General features: G+C 49.1%; 2 protein-coding genes across 2 annotated transcripts in view; both read right to left on the reverse strand.

Annotated features, from left to right (window-relative positions):
* Positions 1 to 14,436, reverse strand: part of LOC147703038 (uncharacterized) — a 44,244-nt gene extending 29,808 nt beyond the window's left edge. The window contains exon 1 of the mRNA XM_086928404.1: positions 11,926 to 14,436. Coding sequence (XP_086784530.1) covers positions 11,926 to 13,252 — 1,327 coding nt within the window. The 5' untranslated portion in view covers positions 13,253 to 14,436. The remainder of the gene's footprint in view (positions 1 to 11,925) is intronic.
* CREBRF (CREB3 regulatory factor) overlaps positions 1 to 14,910 on the reverse strand; it is a 422,767-nt gene that overhangs the window by 105,204 nt on the left and 302,653 nt on the right. The window lies entirely within an intron of this gene.

Here is a 14,910-nt window from a genome sequence, read left to right on the forward strand (position 1 = left end):
AGCTGTTCTTGTAACCGCTGAAGGGTTACACAGGTTCAGGGCTGGTCTTTTGTTTGGAAAAGCTGTTAGACTTCGGTTCCCAAGCAGCTTTTGACACAGAGGATTTAAATGCAGAGTGTCTTTGATTTGATGTACTTGCTGTCGATGCCGAGGGGGATCGATGTCTCAGCACCAGGATTCTTGACTTTGAGTCTCGGCGTGAGGTTGATGATTGGTGAGCATGGGTCTTGTGCTGCTCTAACAGCACAGGACCAAGGCTAAATGTGTCCAATACAGCTGTTCGGTACCGACCATTGCCCGAGGGCGGTGGTGGCTCATGCAAAGACTTTGGTCAGTCGGAACAGAGTGGTTGACTGTCGTCATGCAAAAAGCTGCCCTCATCCGTTGCAGACACCTGGTCGAGAGCCTCATGGTGGTAGTCTTCAGACCCAAAGATGCCTGGGAAGTTGTTGACGGTACGTCCGGGCATCTCGATGCGTCTGTAACAGTATTTTTCCAGTATATCTCTCCAGAATTGTACACTGAGAATAGAAGCTACAAACGTGCAACACTTTTCCGAAGTGGGTGCCTCCCTATTTTAACATGCTTAGAATGGAAAGGTTCTTCATAAACATTTTAAATACATGAATATGGTAACAATTCTATTCAGGAGATCTACAGAAGATGAAGGAAATAAGAGACTGGATGGTTTTTACCTGAAATCTTCATTCTCCTTAAGCAGAATCTTCATCGAAATCAAAAGCACTAAATAGTCCAATCACGTGTGGGATCCCATGGCATTTCTTCCGAAATATACACTTCTATATTTCGTCTTTGCCTTACTTCAGAAAAGCCGTAACTTTTTATGCGACATGAAAACAATTCAGCAGCCTATTAAAAACAGGCTACATAGGCCAATTCCATCAATTTAATATAAAAAGCAAATATACTTAAATACAGCAATGTCACTACAAAAAACTAGATGGCATTGCAAAAACCTACAGCTGCGACAGGCACCGGGGAGGAGGGCGGGCGATATGAATGTCAGCAGCCCTACATGCCAAGAACAAATGCATACTGGTAAGTAGCATATTCCGTTCGAGGCATGTGGGCTGCTGAATTCATATCTGTGCATAGAATAAATAGCAGACCCCCTCTTAGCGGTGGTTGCCCATGCCAGCTGCAGCAGTCTGAAAAAGAGTCCTGAGAACAGCCTGTCCTACAGCAGCTTGCTGTTTGGAGTGTACATCCACGCAGTAGTGTTTGGTAAATGTATGTATGGTGGACCATGTGGCTGCTCTACATATATCCTCTAGAGGAATGTTACCTAGGAAAGCCATGGATGCCCCTAACTTGCGTGTTGAATGCGCTCTTGGGGGAACTGTTAATGTGCGTTTAGCTTTTTGATAACAAATTTGTATGCACTTAACAATCCATCTGGCTATACCTGATTTGGAAATAGGGTAGCAAACAGTTGCTTAGTCTTTCTGAAATCCTTTGTCCTGTCTATGTAATACAGGAGAGCTCTTAACATCTAGAGTGTGCAGAGCTCGGTCTGCCACTGAATCTGGATTTGGGAAGAATACTGGCAGTTCTATTGTCTGGTTAATGTGGAACTGTGATATCACCTTAGGCATAAATTTAGGGTTGGTACGTAGCACTACCCTATTAGCATGAATCTGTATGAAAGGGTCTTGAATAGTTAGGGCTTGAAGCTCACTAACTCTCCTTAGCAATGTGATCGCTACTAGAAAGGCCACTTTCCAGGTCAGAAATTGTATCTCACAAGAGTGTAGAGGTTCAAAAGGTGGTCCCATCAGTCTGGTCAGAACTACGTTCAGATTCCAGACAGGTGAAGGCGGGTGTCTAGGAGGAATCACTCGTTTGAGTCCCTCCATAAAAGCTTTAATGGCTGGCACTCTGAAAAGGGAAAGGTTCTGCCTGTTCTGAAGATAAGCTGATATTGCAGCTAAATGTATCCGTATGGAACTATATGCCAGATTGCATCTGTATAGATGTAACAAATAACATAATGTTTTGAGTTGATGCATCTAGCGGATTTATGTCATTATTGTTACAATAAACGACAAAGCGCTTCCACTTTGCCACATAGCATGCCCTGGTTGTAGGTCTTCTTGCCTCCTTGATAATATTCATACAGTCAGGGGGCAGGTTCAGGTAGCCAAACTATGACCTCAGGAGCCATATCGCAAGACTCAACTGTTGCGGATCTGGGTGCTGAATGTCTCCATGGCTCTGAGTGAGGAGACTGGGTGCGAGTCGCAGTCGATGAGGCACCACGGAAAGTTCTAGGAACGTGGTGTACCATGCCTGCCTTGCCCATGTTGGAGCAACCAGGATGAGTGTCATTGAGTGCTGTCGCAGTTTGCGTGCCACTAGCGGTATGAGCGGTGCCGGGGAAAAGCGTACGGAAATCTGCCTGACCACTTCATCCACATCGCATTGCCCTGAGACTGCGGGTGTGGGAACCTGCCGGCGAAGGTTTGGCATTTTGCGTTTTCCTTTGTGGCGAACAGGTCTATCTCTGGATGACCCCACTGCTGGAAATACGGTTGTAGCACTGAGGGATGTATCTCACACTCGTGCATCTGGTGGCTGTGTCTGCTGAGCAGATCCGCCATCTGGTTATCCTTGCCTGGGAGGTGTTCTGCCATGAGGAACATGTTTCTTTGAATGGCCCACTTCCACATGCTTTGAGCTAGGTGTGACAACTGTGGAGAGTGTGTCCCTCCCTGCTTCTGGATGTAGTACATGGCAGTCATGTTGTCCGTCCGGCTCAGCACGAATTTGTTGCACAAATGCACTTTGAACGCCTTCATTGCCATGAAGATTGCCATCAGTTCCAGCAGTTGATGTGCATCTTCTTTTGCTGCGTCGTCCATAGTCCCTGCACTGCGTAATGGAGGACATGCGCTCCCCAGCCCTGGAGAGATGCGTCCGTCGTCAGCACTATTTGTGGTACAGGCTCCTGGAACGGTCGTCCCCTGCAAAGGTTTTGTGAGTTCCACCAATGCAGAGAGTTGTATGCACGACCGGTCACCAACACTAGGTCTTTCAACTGTCCTTGAGCCTGGTTCCACTGCCGTGCTAAGCACTCCTGAAGCGGACGCATGTGTAGCCTCGCGTGAGGGACTATGAAGATGCAGGAGGCCATTATATCTATCAGCTGCATAAACACCTGTGCTGGGAGCGAGTGTTGGGGTCTGAATTTCTGAATCAGCAATTGCATGCTGTTGATTCTGACTGAGTTTGGCTTTGCTTTTGCTGCCAGAGTGTCTATTGTCGCTCCTAGGTACTGTTGTAAATGTGCGGGTTGAAGATGAGACTTTGGATAATTCAGTGAAAAACCTAGACTGTGTAGGAGGTGAATTGTGCGGGATGTGTGGCTGGCACATTGCTGGGCTGACTTTGTTTGGATAAGCCAGTCGTCCGGATAAGGATAGACATGAATGTGTTGTCTCCGAAGGTGCGCAGCTACTGTCGCCAAGCACTTGGTAAACACTCTGGGGAGCTGTTGTGACCCCGAAAGGTAGGACCTTGAACTGGTAATGCTGGTTTTGTATGGTGAACCTGAGATATTTCCTGTGTCCCGGGTGTACTGGAATGTGGAAATATGCGTCCTTCAGGTCTAGTGTTGCTAGGAAATCTCCCTGACTGAGCAATGGTAGAATCTGCTGCAAAGTAAGCATGTGAAAATGTTCTGACAAGATGTATTGGTTTAGGGGTCTGAGGTCCAGTATGGGCCTGAGAGACCCGTCCTTTTTTGGAATTAAGAAGTACAGCGAGTACACCCCTGTACCCTGTTGTTCTAAAGGTACGAGTTATATGGCCCCTTTTTGCAGAATGCGGATGATCTCTTGCTGCACGTGCTTGTCCGTGTGTTGCTGCACTCTACCAGATTCGAAAATCCCAATAATCATTTGCAGGGGCACGATTTAGGTGTCACTCTGCGCTGTACTCGTTTTTAGGTCTCGGCTAGACAAAAGCAAAAGCGAAAGCTTTTGCTGTCTAGGGCGAGACAACTTATGTAATCACTTTTGGGGGAATGTGGACAGCAGACTGTCACGAGCTTCTCCTGCCGGAGATTTGACCTCGTGAGCGCGCACGCCCAGCTCGGCGCCGTGCACGTCCCCTGCCACAGACACACACATGCACACGCAGGCAGGAAGGCCCACACACACACACAGACACGCGCGCGCACCCCACCCCCCTCCCCCCCGCCGCACACACGCAGGAGCGCACCTACACACACGCACGCACACACACCCCCGCCGCATACATAGAAGCGCCCCCGGCCGCCGCATACATGAGGCCTCACGGGCCTCATGGCACAAAAAGTCTTGCCCGGGAGGGGCGGGCACCGGCAATGTGCCCCGACGCCCCTCCTCTCTATTCGGGACTCACCGGGTCGGCTGGCGCTCGGCGGCGGGCCGGTCTCTCCTTCTCCAGCAGGGGCTCCCTCTTCTGCACGGGGGCCCCCCCGCCATGGCTGGCACGCCATCTCCGGTCTCCCTCACGACTCGGGAGACCGGAGGACAACAGGCAAAGCTTCCGCAAGGCAGTGGGAGCGGACACACCTCTTCCCGGCCCCGCCCACAACCAGGCGGCGGGCCGGATATCTGCTTCCGGTGTTTTCCTCCTGGCTGCAGCGGTGATTGTTCTCTCGTCTTATCTTAGTGGGCGTGTGCACGCACCAGTCCAGCTCTGTGGTTGGGCATGTATTAGAAATCACAATGCCTTCAGGCCGCATTCCCGGGCTTGTTATTGCTTCCTTCATTGACTCTGAACGGCAAGGACTCATGTTGCACAGGCACAAGTCTGACATTACGGCACAAAGTGCGCTCTGTTACATAGACTCGGCTAGTTAACATGCGCGCTCAGTAAGAGCGTGACAACTCTTCCACCCCGGCCATTACCGACAGCTGACAGGCCAAGGAATCATTACCGAGAGCGGGAGTCATGGATGGGTCGAGGCCGGTCTGTCTGAGCTGGTGCCTCTCACGCACACCCGGCTCGGCCTAGGGTCTCAAGTTATTGCCATTAGCCTGCCCAGCAGCGTTTTTTTCAGTCAGAAATGAGTGCTCTCAGCAAGACGCACCGCGGGAAGCGCAGGCAGGATGGGCATTAATAATGCAGCCTGACTTCGGCTCTTCCTGTGATTAGTAATTCAAGAGCATGGCCCTCTCGTTGGATTTTGTCCTTCACTTGCCTTGGCCCCATCACGCGTTGTCTTTGTCTGCTAACATTACATTTTGAAACTCGGGACGACGGTAAGTGTTTTGTTTCATTTCACTCCCATCCGCCATGTTCTCTTCATATCTTTGTCCTACACCACCCCTCTCGCACCCACCCTCTTGCAGCCTTCCCTGTTCTTCTGAGCACAACCAGCCTGGCTCACACCCCTGCCAGCCACCCCACCCCCACTCCTCCCTCAGGTTCCTCCACACCAGTCACAGGGCGGTCTGTGCTGCTCATTACCTTGTAGGGCCGGCACAGGAGCCACACACTCCACACATGCACTGGGATATCACTGGTGATGGTGAAGTATTGAGAGGGGGGGCCTCAAGATGGAGAGTGCGGCGGCAGAGAGGGCCCCCACCCTCTCATCCCTGCCCTTTCTCCTGCTGGATCAGGCCGCGTTGCTACGGCGCCTCTGAGAGGCCCTTCACTGCGCTCCCAGTCCCTCTGTGCATCTCTGGCAGCAGACTCGGGGAGGGGTGCAACTGGCATATTCCCCCCTTTACCCCTCCTTCGGCACCACCACGCTGCTGAGAGCCCCCTCCCACCAACGCACATGTTGAGCAGATTCGTCTGGGTCTCTGGGCTCTATATGACTGTCCACCCTGCCCTCGTCTGTGTGTGTGCTTCCGTGAGTGGGGGAAGGGGGATCTGTGTGTGGGGTAGGCGGGGGGTGCGTACGTGTGTGTGCGGGTAGGTGCACGCTTGTGTGTGTTTTGAAGGCCCTAATCAAATGTGGGTATATATGTGAATGGGTGTGTGCTTGCCTGTGTGTGCATAAAGTAGAAGTGCATGTTTCCTTCTACATGTGTCAGTGTTTGCTTCTGTGTGTGCTTGCACGAGTGAGTGCGTGCACGCATGTGTGTGTTTGCTTGCTTGCATGAGTATGTGTGTGCCTGTCTGTGTGTGCATAGATATATATAAGTGTTTGTTTCCTTCTGCATGTGTCAGTGTTGGCTTGTGGGTTTACTTGTTTTAAAATGTTAATAATAACCTAGCAACTTTACCAGCAAAACCGAGTACGTGTGAAATATGTGGCAGTACTGCGAGCCAACCACCCACTCTCCATGTCCAGCACTGTCTTGACCCCTCCCCCCCACCCCCCACCTCCCTGCACCAACGGTCCGCTGCACTCTGCATTCCCATAATCTCCCCCCCCCCCTCCCCCCACCCGATGAGTCAGAATGGGACTCCCATACTCGAGCCCGTGTTGCTTTGTTATCCTGTTAAGGCATGTTTGCCTTCATCACCTGATCTCATTCGTGCATTTCTGAATGTACTGCCTTTAAATAACTATTTTCGTCTGATCAGGGAGGCTAATGGATGAGTCTCCTTCGCATGGCTGGTCCTTTTGCAAGCAGTAAACAAGATCAGAGAACTCTTTTGAACGTATGCAAATCGTAACTGTGTGAGCAATTCAATCTCATTTGTGCAAAGTGTTGTAATGGGCTTATTGGAGAGTTAGAGAAACGTGCTCACAAGTTACATTTTGATGCAAATCATCCGAGTAAATAAATAATAGCATGTTGCCGTTTGCGTCCTTGACTTGATCTGGTTTTTTTATTTTTATTTTGCTATGCTTCTCACAAAGGCTAACGTCTGCCTACTTTAGTAATAAGTGCTATACGCTAACTGAATTGTACCTAGACAATATCCTGTATCTGCTTTGCCACACAATGCAAACTCTGTCATGTATATAATATGACTGAATGTTGTTTGCGTCTGTGCAGCGCAAAGTGTTCCATCGGTAGGAAGTCACATTTCGTTGACTAGGTGTGACTTTCCAAAACGCTCAGCGTTTTCCGCTGCTGATTGCAAACTGATTAGATTAAATAGGGTGCTTCAAGTAGTATTTCCCATATTAGGCGAATGTGTCCACTTCTGTGGCAGTGAATGAATGGGTGAATGCAGGGCTTTGAGTGGGATGAAAAAACACCACATCCTCCACCACATTCACCCCATCCACCACCACCACCACCACCACATCCACCAGATCCACTACCACCACATCCGTGTATGTGTGTGGCGGTGTGTGTTTGGCTCTGTGTGTGTGGGTGCAAATGTAATAGGTCTCACATTTGCGAGAGAATAAGCTACTGGCATTGTAAATGACAATGCCATTTATTTATCTGTTTTCAAAACCAACACATAAATACAAAAATTGTCATTTACAATGGCAATAGCTCTAACTTATTCAAAGGCGAGACCGTTGCATTGTAAATGCTTGTTTTAAATCTTGTTGCTTTTCAGGCAGGGGGCACGATTGAGGTGCTCGCACAGCGACCCATTGATTTTTAAACTGTTTCCTGAGCATTGCTAGCTCCTGGAATGCTCGCTGATGTGAGAGGGCAGGGGGGCACTTCACCAGGCGCCTGCACTGCGTGTATATTTTAAATCCTTATGTGTCCTTAATTTGATGCCACTGTATTTTTTTTTCTTTGTTGTATTTCCACTCCCCGTTCCTCCCAGAGCCGAGCTCGTGGTGTGGAGGGAGGTCTTGCTTTCTCTTTCGCACTCACTTCCAGGGGGAGCGGTCTAGTCTTCCTGCTGCCTCCTCCCTACATAACGCAAGAGAGAGCCTGGCACTGGACCTACTGAGAGAGGGTACGTGTGTTGCTGCACTCTACCAGATTCGAAAATCCTAATAATCATTTGCATGGGCACGATTTAGGTGTCACTCTGCGCTGTACTCGTTTTTTAAATCTTGTTGCTTTTCAGGCGGGGGACACGATTGAGGTGCTTTCACTGCGACCCATTGATTTTTAAACTGTTTCCTGAGCATTGCTAGCTCCTGGGATGCACGCTGCTGTGAGAGGGCAGGGGGCACTTCACCAGACGCCTGCACTGCGTGTATATTTCAAATCCTTATGTGTCCTTAATTTGATGCCACTGTCATTTTTTTTTTGGGTGTATTCCCACTCCCCGTTCCTCCCCGAGCCGAGCTCGTGGTGTGGAGGGAGGTCATGCTTTCTCTTTCGCACTCACTTCCGGAGGAAGCGGGGGGAGCGGTCTAGTCTTCCTGCCGCCTCCTCCCTACATAACCGATGTGCTGGCCGGCGCGCAGCGGACGTGCACAGCAGGCGCGACGGTGGCGCGCCGGAGTCCTGCCCCTCTGCGACCAGAGGGGACTAGGGGCCACTCCCCTTGCCTCTCCAAAAGCCACATTATCGTACTCCAGTGAGACCCTGCTGAGTCTCAGGCCTTTACAATGCTTGCGTCACCCCCCTCTGTCTTGCCACCTTGCCCCTCTAAGCTGCCCGGAGTGCAATTTATCCTTAACATCCCTCCCCTCTTTGCTTGATATAACCTCTTTTAATTTTCTGCAATCTCCACTACGGCACAAACCCCTTACTTCCCCTGCTGACCTTACTTTCATCAGCCTAAATTGTAGGTCCTTACCGAAGCACAGGAATGACATCTTCGACCTTATCATTTCCGCTCAACCAGCTGCTATGTTTCTTACGGAGACCTGGCTGAATAACCGCTCTGGCCCCGACATAGCCTCTGCCCTTCCCGATGACTACACTTACGTAGGTAAATATAGAGTGGGAAAGGAGGGAGGCGGTATAGCAATCATTTTTAAAAGAATTTATTCTTGCAAGTGGGAAGACTTAGCTATTCCTAATTGTGAAGCCGGCCTGTTTAAACTTCTGCTCTCCCCTAATTACACTCTTTCTGGCACTCTCATCTACCGTCCACCCGGCACGGCCAGTACTTGGGCCTCTTATTTTCCTGATTACATTACTCCTCTACTCTTGCACTCAACTAATTTCCTGGTCCTTGGAGGCCTTAACTTACATTTTAACGACGTATCTTGCCCCACCAGTACACACCTTATACAAGATTTAGCAGCACTTAATATTTCTCTTCATAACTCTGGCCCCACTCACAAGGCAGGAAACCTACTGGATCCCATTTTTTCTAACTTAGACACCATAGCTTGTAAACCCCCCAGGCCCATTCCTTGGTCAGATCACTACATAATTAGTTTCTCTATAAAAATTGACTGCGCACCGAATATTCCTGGAAACTCCACGCTTCCTAGAGCTGGTAGAAATTGGAAGAATCTAGACTCCAAAATACTGAATTCCTGTCTTGAGAATACCAGACCTTCTATTAACATGGCCACCATTGAGGAGGAGGCTGCTCTACATAATTGGCTTACCTCCGCGGTCAATACATGTCTTCCCCTACGCAAATATAAACACAACTTACATAATCCCCCCACTCCTTGGTTCATTGAGCAATTAAAAAATGAGAAATCTATATGTAAAAAGTTGGAACGGAAATGGCGCGCTCATTACGATCCTGGGGACAAACAAACTTACAAAGATGCTCTTACCAAATACCATTCCCTTTGTAACATAGCCAAGGCGGGACATGTTAATCGAACTATTCTAAATGCTCAGAATCGACCTCAAGCTTTATTTAAAGCTGTGCAGGAACTTTCGGGCATGTCCTGCCTGCCCAAAGCTCCCTGCCTGGATGAAACGCAATGTAACTCCCAGGCAGAATTTTTTACTGCCAAAATCGAGACCATCTATACAAACTTTGGAGTTCCTACTCACATTGCACCCTCTCCTGAGCCGGTCATGTCTGCACCCTTGTATGAATCAGAAACAAATACGCAAATGTGTCCGCCCTCCCCGCTTCAGCTGACTGCATGGGACCCTCTTACTATCACTTCTCTACAGAACATCCTGGGTTGCATTAAATCTGGTTCTCCCTTGGATCCCATGCCCCCACAAATCCTTCTAACTCTTGATTCTCATGCACTCCCTTTAATTTTAGAACTTCTGAATGCTTCACTCAGAGAAGCTAAGGTCCCGAGTACGTGGAAGCACGCGATGATTGCGCCCCTACTAAACAAAGCCAATGCTGATCCCAATAACCCAGCTAATTTTCGTCCCATCTCACTCCTTCCGGTCTGCTCCAAAATCCTGGAAAAGCACATTAACAAACAGCTTACCACTTACATTGAAGCAGGCAACTTTCTCGATTAGTCTCAGTCTGGTTTTAGGGCTGGCTTCTCTACCAAGTCTACTCTTCTTGGGGTCTCTGAGACCATTCGGTGCCAGGTAGACAGAGGGGAAACGGTGGCACTCATCCTACTGAATTTGAGTGCCACTTTCGACACAGTTTCCCATTCTATCCTTCCTACTGCCATTAAGTCCATCGGCATCAGTGGCTCAGCTCTCGATTGGGTGGCCAGCTATCTTTCTGACCGCATGTTACAAGTTTTCTCCCCTTCCTCAGCTTCAAAAATCCATCACTCTACTCATGGCGTCCCTCAGGGCTCTATCCTGAGTCCACTATTCTTCAACTTATATGTCAGACCCCTTGCTACCATTGCGGAGCAAGCCGGACTGACCATCTACTCTTACACCGATGATACTCAGATCATCTATTCACTTTCCACAGGTCAAAACTCCACTACATCATCCCTTCTCTCTGGTCTCAATAACATAGCTAATTGGATGCATGACCATAAATTAAAATGAAATGGGGATAAGACCGAGCTTCTCTTGTTTGGCCACAATACCACACTTTGTGGTCCCCATCATTGGCCACAGCAAATGGGTCCCCTTCCTGTTCCCTCCAAGACAGCTCGCAACCTAGGCATCATATTTGATGATCAGCTGTCGATAAGGCAACATGTGATCAAGGTCTCGGCCACCTGTATTACCATCATCAAGTGGCTGAGAAAGATCATATGGATGCTTCCCCATGACACCCAGAAAACCGTAGTCCAAGCGTTAATTACTTCTCCGCTGGACTATGGGAATGTTCTTTTTCTGGGTGCATGCAAGGAGGTGACTCGCAAACTTCAGATGGTTCAAAACATGGCTGTTCGACTACTCTGCAATCTCCCCAGAACCTCTTCCACTTCTGCTTCCCTGCGTAGCCTACACTGGTTCCGAATTGAAAACCGCTCTAAATTCAAGGCACTCTGTATCATGCACCGCATCAAGTCAGGTAATGCCCCTCTTTATTTAAGCACTCTGGTTCAACACTATTGTCCCCCCCGCACTCTTCGTTCGTCTACCCAACATAGATATCAGGTACCTCGTATTAGGAGAGCCAGAATGGGCGGCCGCTCATTCGCTTACTTAGCTCCTTCCCTGTGGAATGCCCTACCCTTTTCCTTACGCTCGGAATCCTGCTATCTAAGGTTCCGCAGAGACCTCAAGACCTGGTTATTTAACCTATAGACCCTCTAGGTTCTCTAGAGACCGTCCTTTTGCAACTACCCCGGCCTCTCTCTTTTTGTTAGCGCCGGGAAACCTCCGGGTAGCTGTGCGCTGTATAAAATTTAATATAATAATAATAATAATAATGTGCTCTGCGGATATAGGACGGTGTCTTGGGGGTATGTTGGGTGGAGTGGAGGTTAGTTCTAGACAATAGCCGTATTGGATAAGTTGTCTCACCCACGTGTCTGTGGTAATGCCTTCCCAGACTGGCAGGAACTGCTGAAGTCTTCACCCGACCGGTGTTACATGGTCTGGGGGCAGTGACAAGACGTCTAGTATTGGCGGAGGATCTGGCCTTATTATTTCCCCGTCAACTGCCTTTGGTGCTGTTGCCACGGTATCCACCCCTATTGTTCTTGTTATAGGTGGTCTGTGCCTCCTTTGTTGTATTGGGCTTGCAGGGATGCTTGACCTCTAGAGGTTCCTCTGTTACCGGAACGACGAAAGGAACCTCCCCTGAACTGTTGTGACTGCAAAGCCCCCATGGATTTGGCTGTCTGTGTCTTTTTTTTAATTTTCTCTAGGATTGTGTCCACATCAGGACCAAATAGATAATCAGAGTTAACAGGCAGATTTAGTAATGTGGTTTGAATCTCAGGCTTGAATCCAGAGATGCGTAACCAGGCATGCCTTCTGAGCATCACACTTGTATTGATGGCCCTAGCTGCTGTGTCTGCTGCATCAAGCGCACATTTAATGAAAGCATTTGATATCAGTTTCCCCTCCTGTATCAGCATTTCTGCTCCCTCCTTATACGCATCAGGCAAGTGTTGTAGTAGTTGCTCTAATGTGTCGTAATGGGCCCTATCATATCTGGCTAATAGGGCCTGTGTATTTGAAATTCTCCAAATATTTGCGGCTTGAGCCGCCACTCGTTTTCCAGAAGCTTCCAAGATTTCGGATTCTTTGTCCGGAGGAGGAGCATCACCACTTGTTTGAGAGTTCGCTCTCTTACGAGCATTGGACACTACTAAGGAGTCCAAAGGCAGCTGGCCCTTAATATACTTAGGGTCTACAGGCGCAGGCCGGTATTTCCTGTCAATTCTTGGATTCACAACCCTTGCCCTTGTGGTTTCCTTGAAAATGTCACCAGAGTGCTTAAGGACACCCTTCAGCATTGGTAATGTTTTTACTGATCTCTCTGAAGTTAAGAAAGTGTCAAACAAAAAGTCTTCCTCTATTGGGTCAGCATGCATTTCTACATCATGATTATGTGCTGCCCTTTCAATTAACAAGTTAAACGCAGCTGTATCTTCAGTTGGCGAGGTTTTGACCGTGTAGGATTGAGTGTCAGGCGTGGTGTGTGGCTCACCCGGGTCAACAGGGTCAGTCCAGGGTTGAGACTCCTCTTGATCCGTGTCAATAGGATAATTAAATTCCTCCTCATTGTACCCTTCCCCTACATCCTCATTTGTACGTGTGGGTGAATAGGTATATTCCTGTCCATAGGACTCCACAGGCTCAAAAAGAACAGGTGAGGTGGAAGAGTCCCTTTTCTTTTTGAGTGGGATCTTGTATGACTCCATAGGATTTTCTGGAATGATCTTTCTTTTATAAATAGTGAGTCTGAAAGAATCTGAGTCGATGAACAGTTTGGACTGGTTATCATAGGAGGGCGCTTGGAACACAATGTCCTCTTCTATGGGCTGAGTCCTTTTAACCATTGACACCTTTTTGGTCGTTTCGATGCTTTGTTTTATCTCGCACGCCTTAGGTCGTGCAGTCGGGGGCAGTCCGAATTTAATCGGTGGCGTAAGCATCGGAGACGGACTGACCTTCTTCGAGGGTGGCGCAGTCTTCGATCCGACCGACTTAAGTTTGTCACCAGGTTGTTTCTGGCCTAGCGTCGACTCGAGCTCTTCGTGCTCGGCAGGCACTCTCCTTTGCTTCGACTTGACGTGCTCTTTCGAACCGGTCTTGGTCTTCGACTCGAAGGTCTTGACTACCAGTGGTTTGGAGGCTGGAAGCTTAGGATCGAGAGTCCTCTGAGTCTTGAGTCCCTTGTTTGTGTCGCCGTCTTTTGACGTCGATGGCGTCAGTCCGACATGCTTGACCGTAATCACAGGCTTCGGCGCTCCGATCTTCGGGCCGACACCCTTTTGTGACCCCGAAGGGTCGATGACACTTCATTTTTATTGGATCCGATGAATCCAAAGTTGTCGATCCGAGGACTGTCTTTAGCAGTTTCGGTTTCGATTTTGATTCTGTCTGTTTCGGTTTCGATTTCACCATTGACTGCGGTTGATCGACCGATGGCTCCTTAGATATATTCTTAGCCGGGCCTTAACGCGGGGCTATAGAATGTTGTTGAAGATCTTGGCTAAGGCCTTTCGGCGATGCCTCGACCTGAGCCTTTGATAGTTCAGTGTCATGATCGGCCCCCGCAACTACGGGTGGGCCTTGCTCATCGCACGAGTCGTCATCTACAGCTCCGATGGCCTGTGCGTCGTCCCCTACCTCGACGACGTCTTCATCATCGACGTAGTCTTCTTCTTCGTCTTCATCATAGTTCGAGTTCTGCTCTGAAGCAGGATCCGTATGTTGTTCAGGATCCTCCTCATCGACGCCCTCGTCGTCTTCAGCCTCGAAGATGTTCTCTGGGTCGGGCGCTGTTCTCTGCGCCGACTGTCTCGCGGCGCGTCGAAGCCTAAGCGTCTTCTTTGACCTGAACCGAGAACAGGCCATGCAGCTGGCCTCGTCGTGGTCTGGAGATAGGCATTTATTGCACACCGGGTGCACATCGATGTGAGGGTATTTAGAGTTGCAAACGGGGCATCGTTTGAACGGGCTCCGTTCCATCGTCGATCGTTGATGGGGCCTCTGGTGTCGAAAAAGCCACGCGGCCTTCGAGCGTCCAGCTCGAAGAACTGGAACGAGTACACGGCACCGAACGAAAAGACAATACCGACGCCCCAAAGGCCTTTTGGCTTTGTGAAAAAGTTTTTCTATCGATTCCGAACTTGAGTTAAGAAAGTACATCCAACCCAATGGTGGAAAAAAACAATCTGAGGATGGAGAGGATGCCCATGCGCACTGTAGTCCAGGGGAGGAGCCACCTATCTCGTGATACTTCGAAGACTCTTCCAGGACAACAATGTGCAATCATCCGGACCCAACACTGGGCGGCGATCTATGCACAGATATGAATTCAGCAGCCCACATGCCTCGAACAGAGATTTCTCAAAGCGGTTTACCCTACTTGACCATCTGCTCTAGAATCTGTATTAAGACAGCAGCGTCTCATAAAAGTGTGAGCAGACCTCCAAGAGGTCGCTTTGCATATTTCAGAAATGGGGATATCCCTCAGTAGTGCAGCTGTAGCTGCTTTACCCTTGGTAAAGTGCATATTTGACTTGCCTGGTAAAGTTTTATTTGCTTGTTGGTAGCATAGTAGGAAGCATGAAACTATCCACCTGGA

Source organism: Lissotriton vulgaris, chromosome 7 (assembly GCF_964263255.1).
Source record: "Lissotriton vulgaris chromosome 7, aLisVul1.2, whole genome shotgun sequence".
Lineage (NCBI taxonomy): Eukaryota > Metazoa > Chordata > Amphibia > Caudata > Salamandridae > Lissotriton > Lissotriton vulgaris.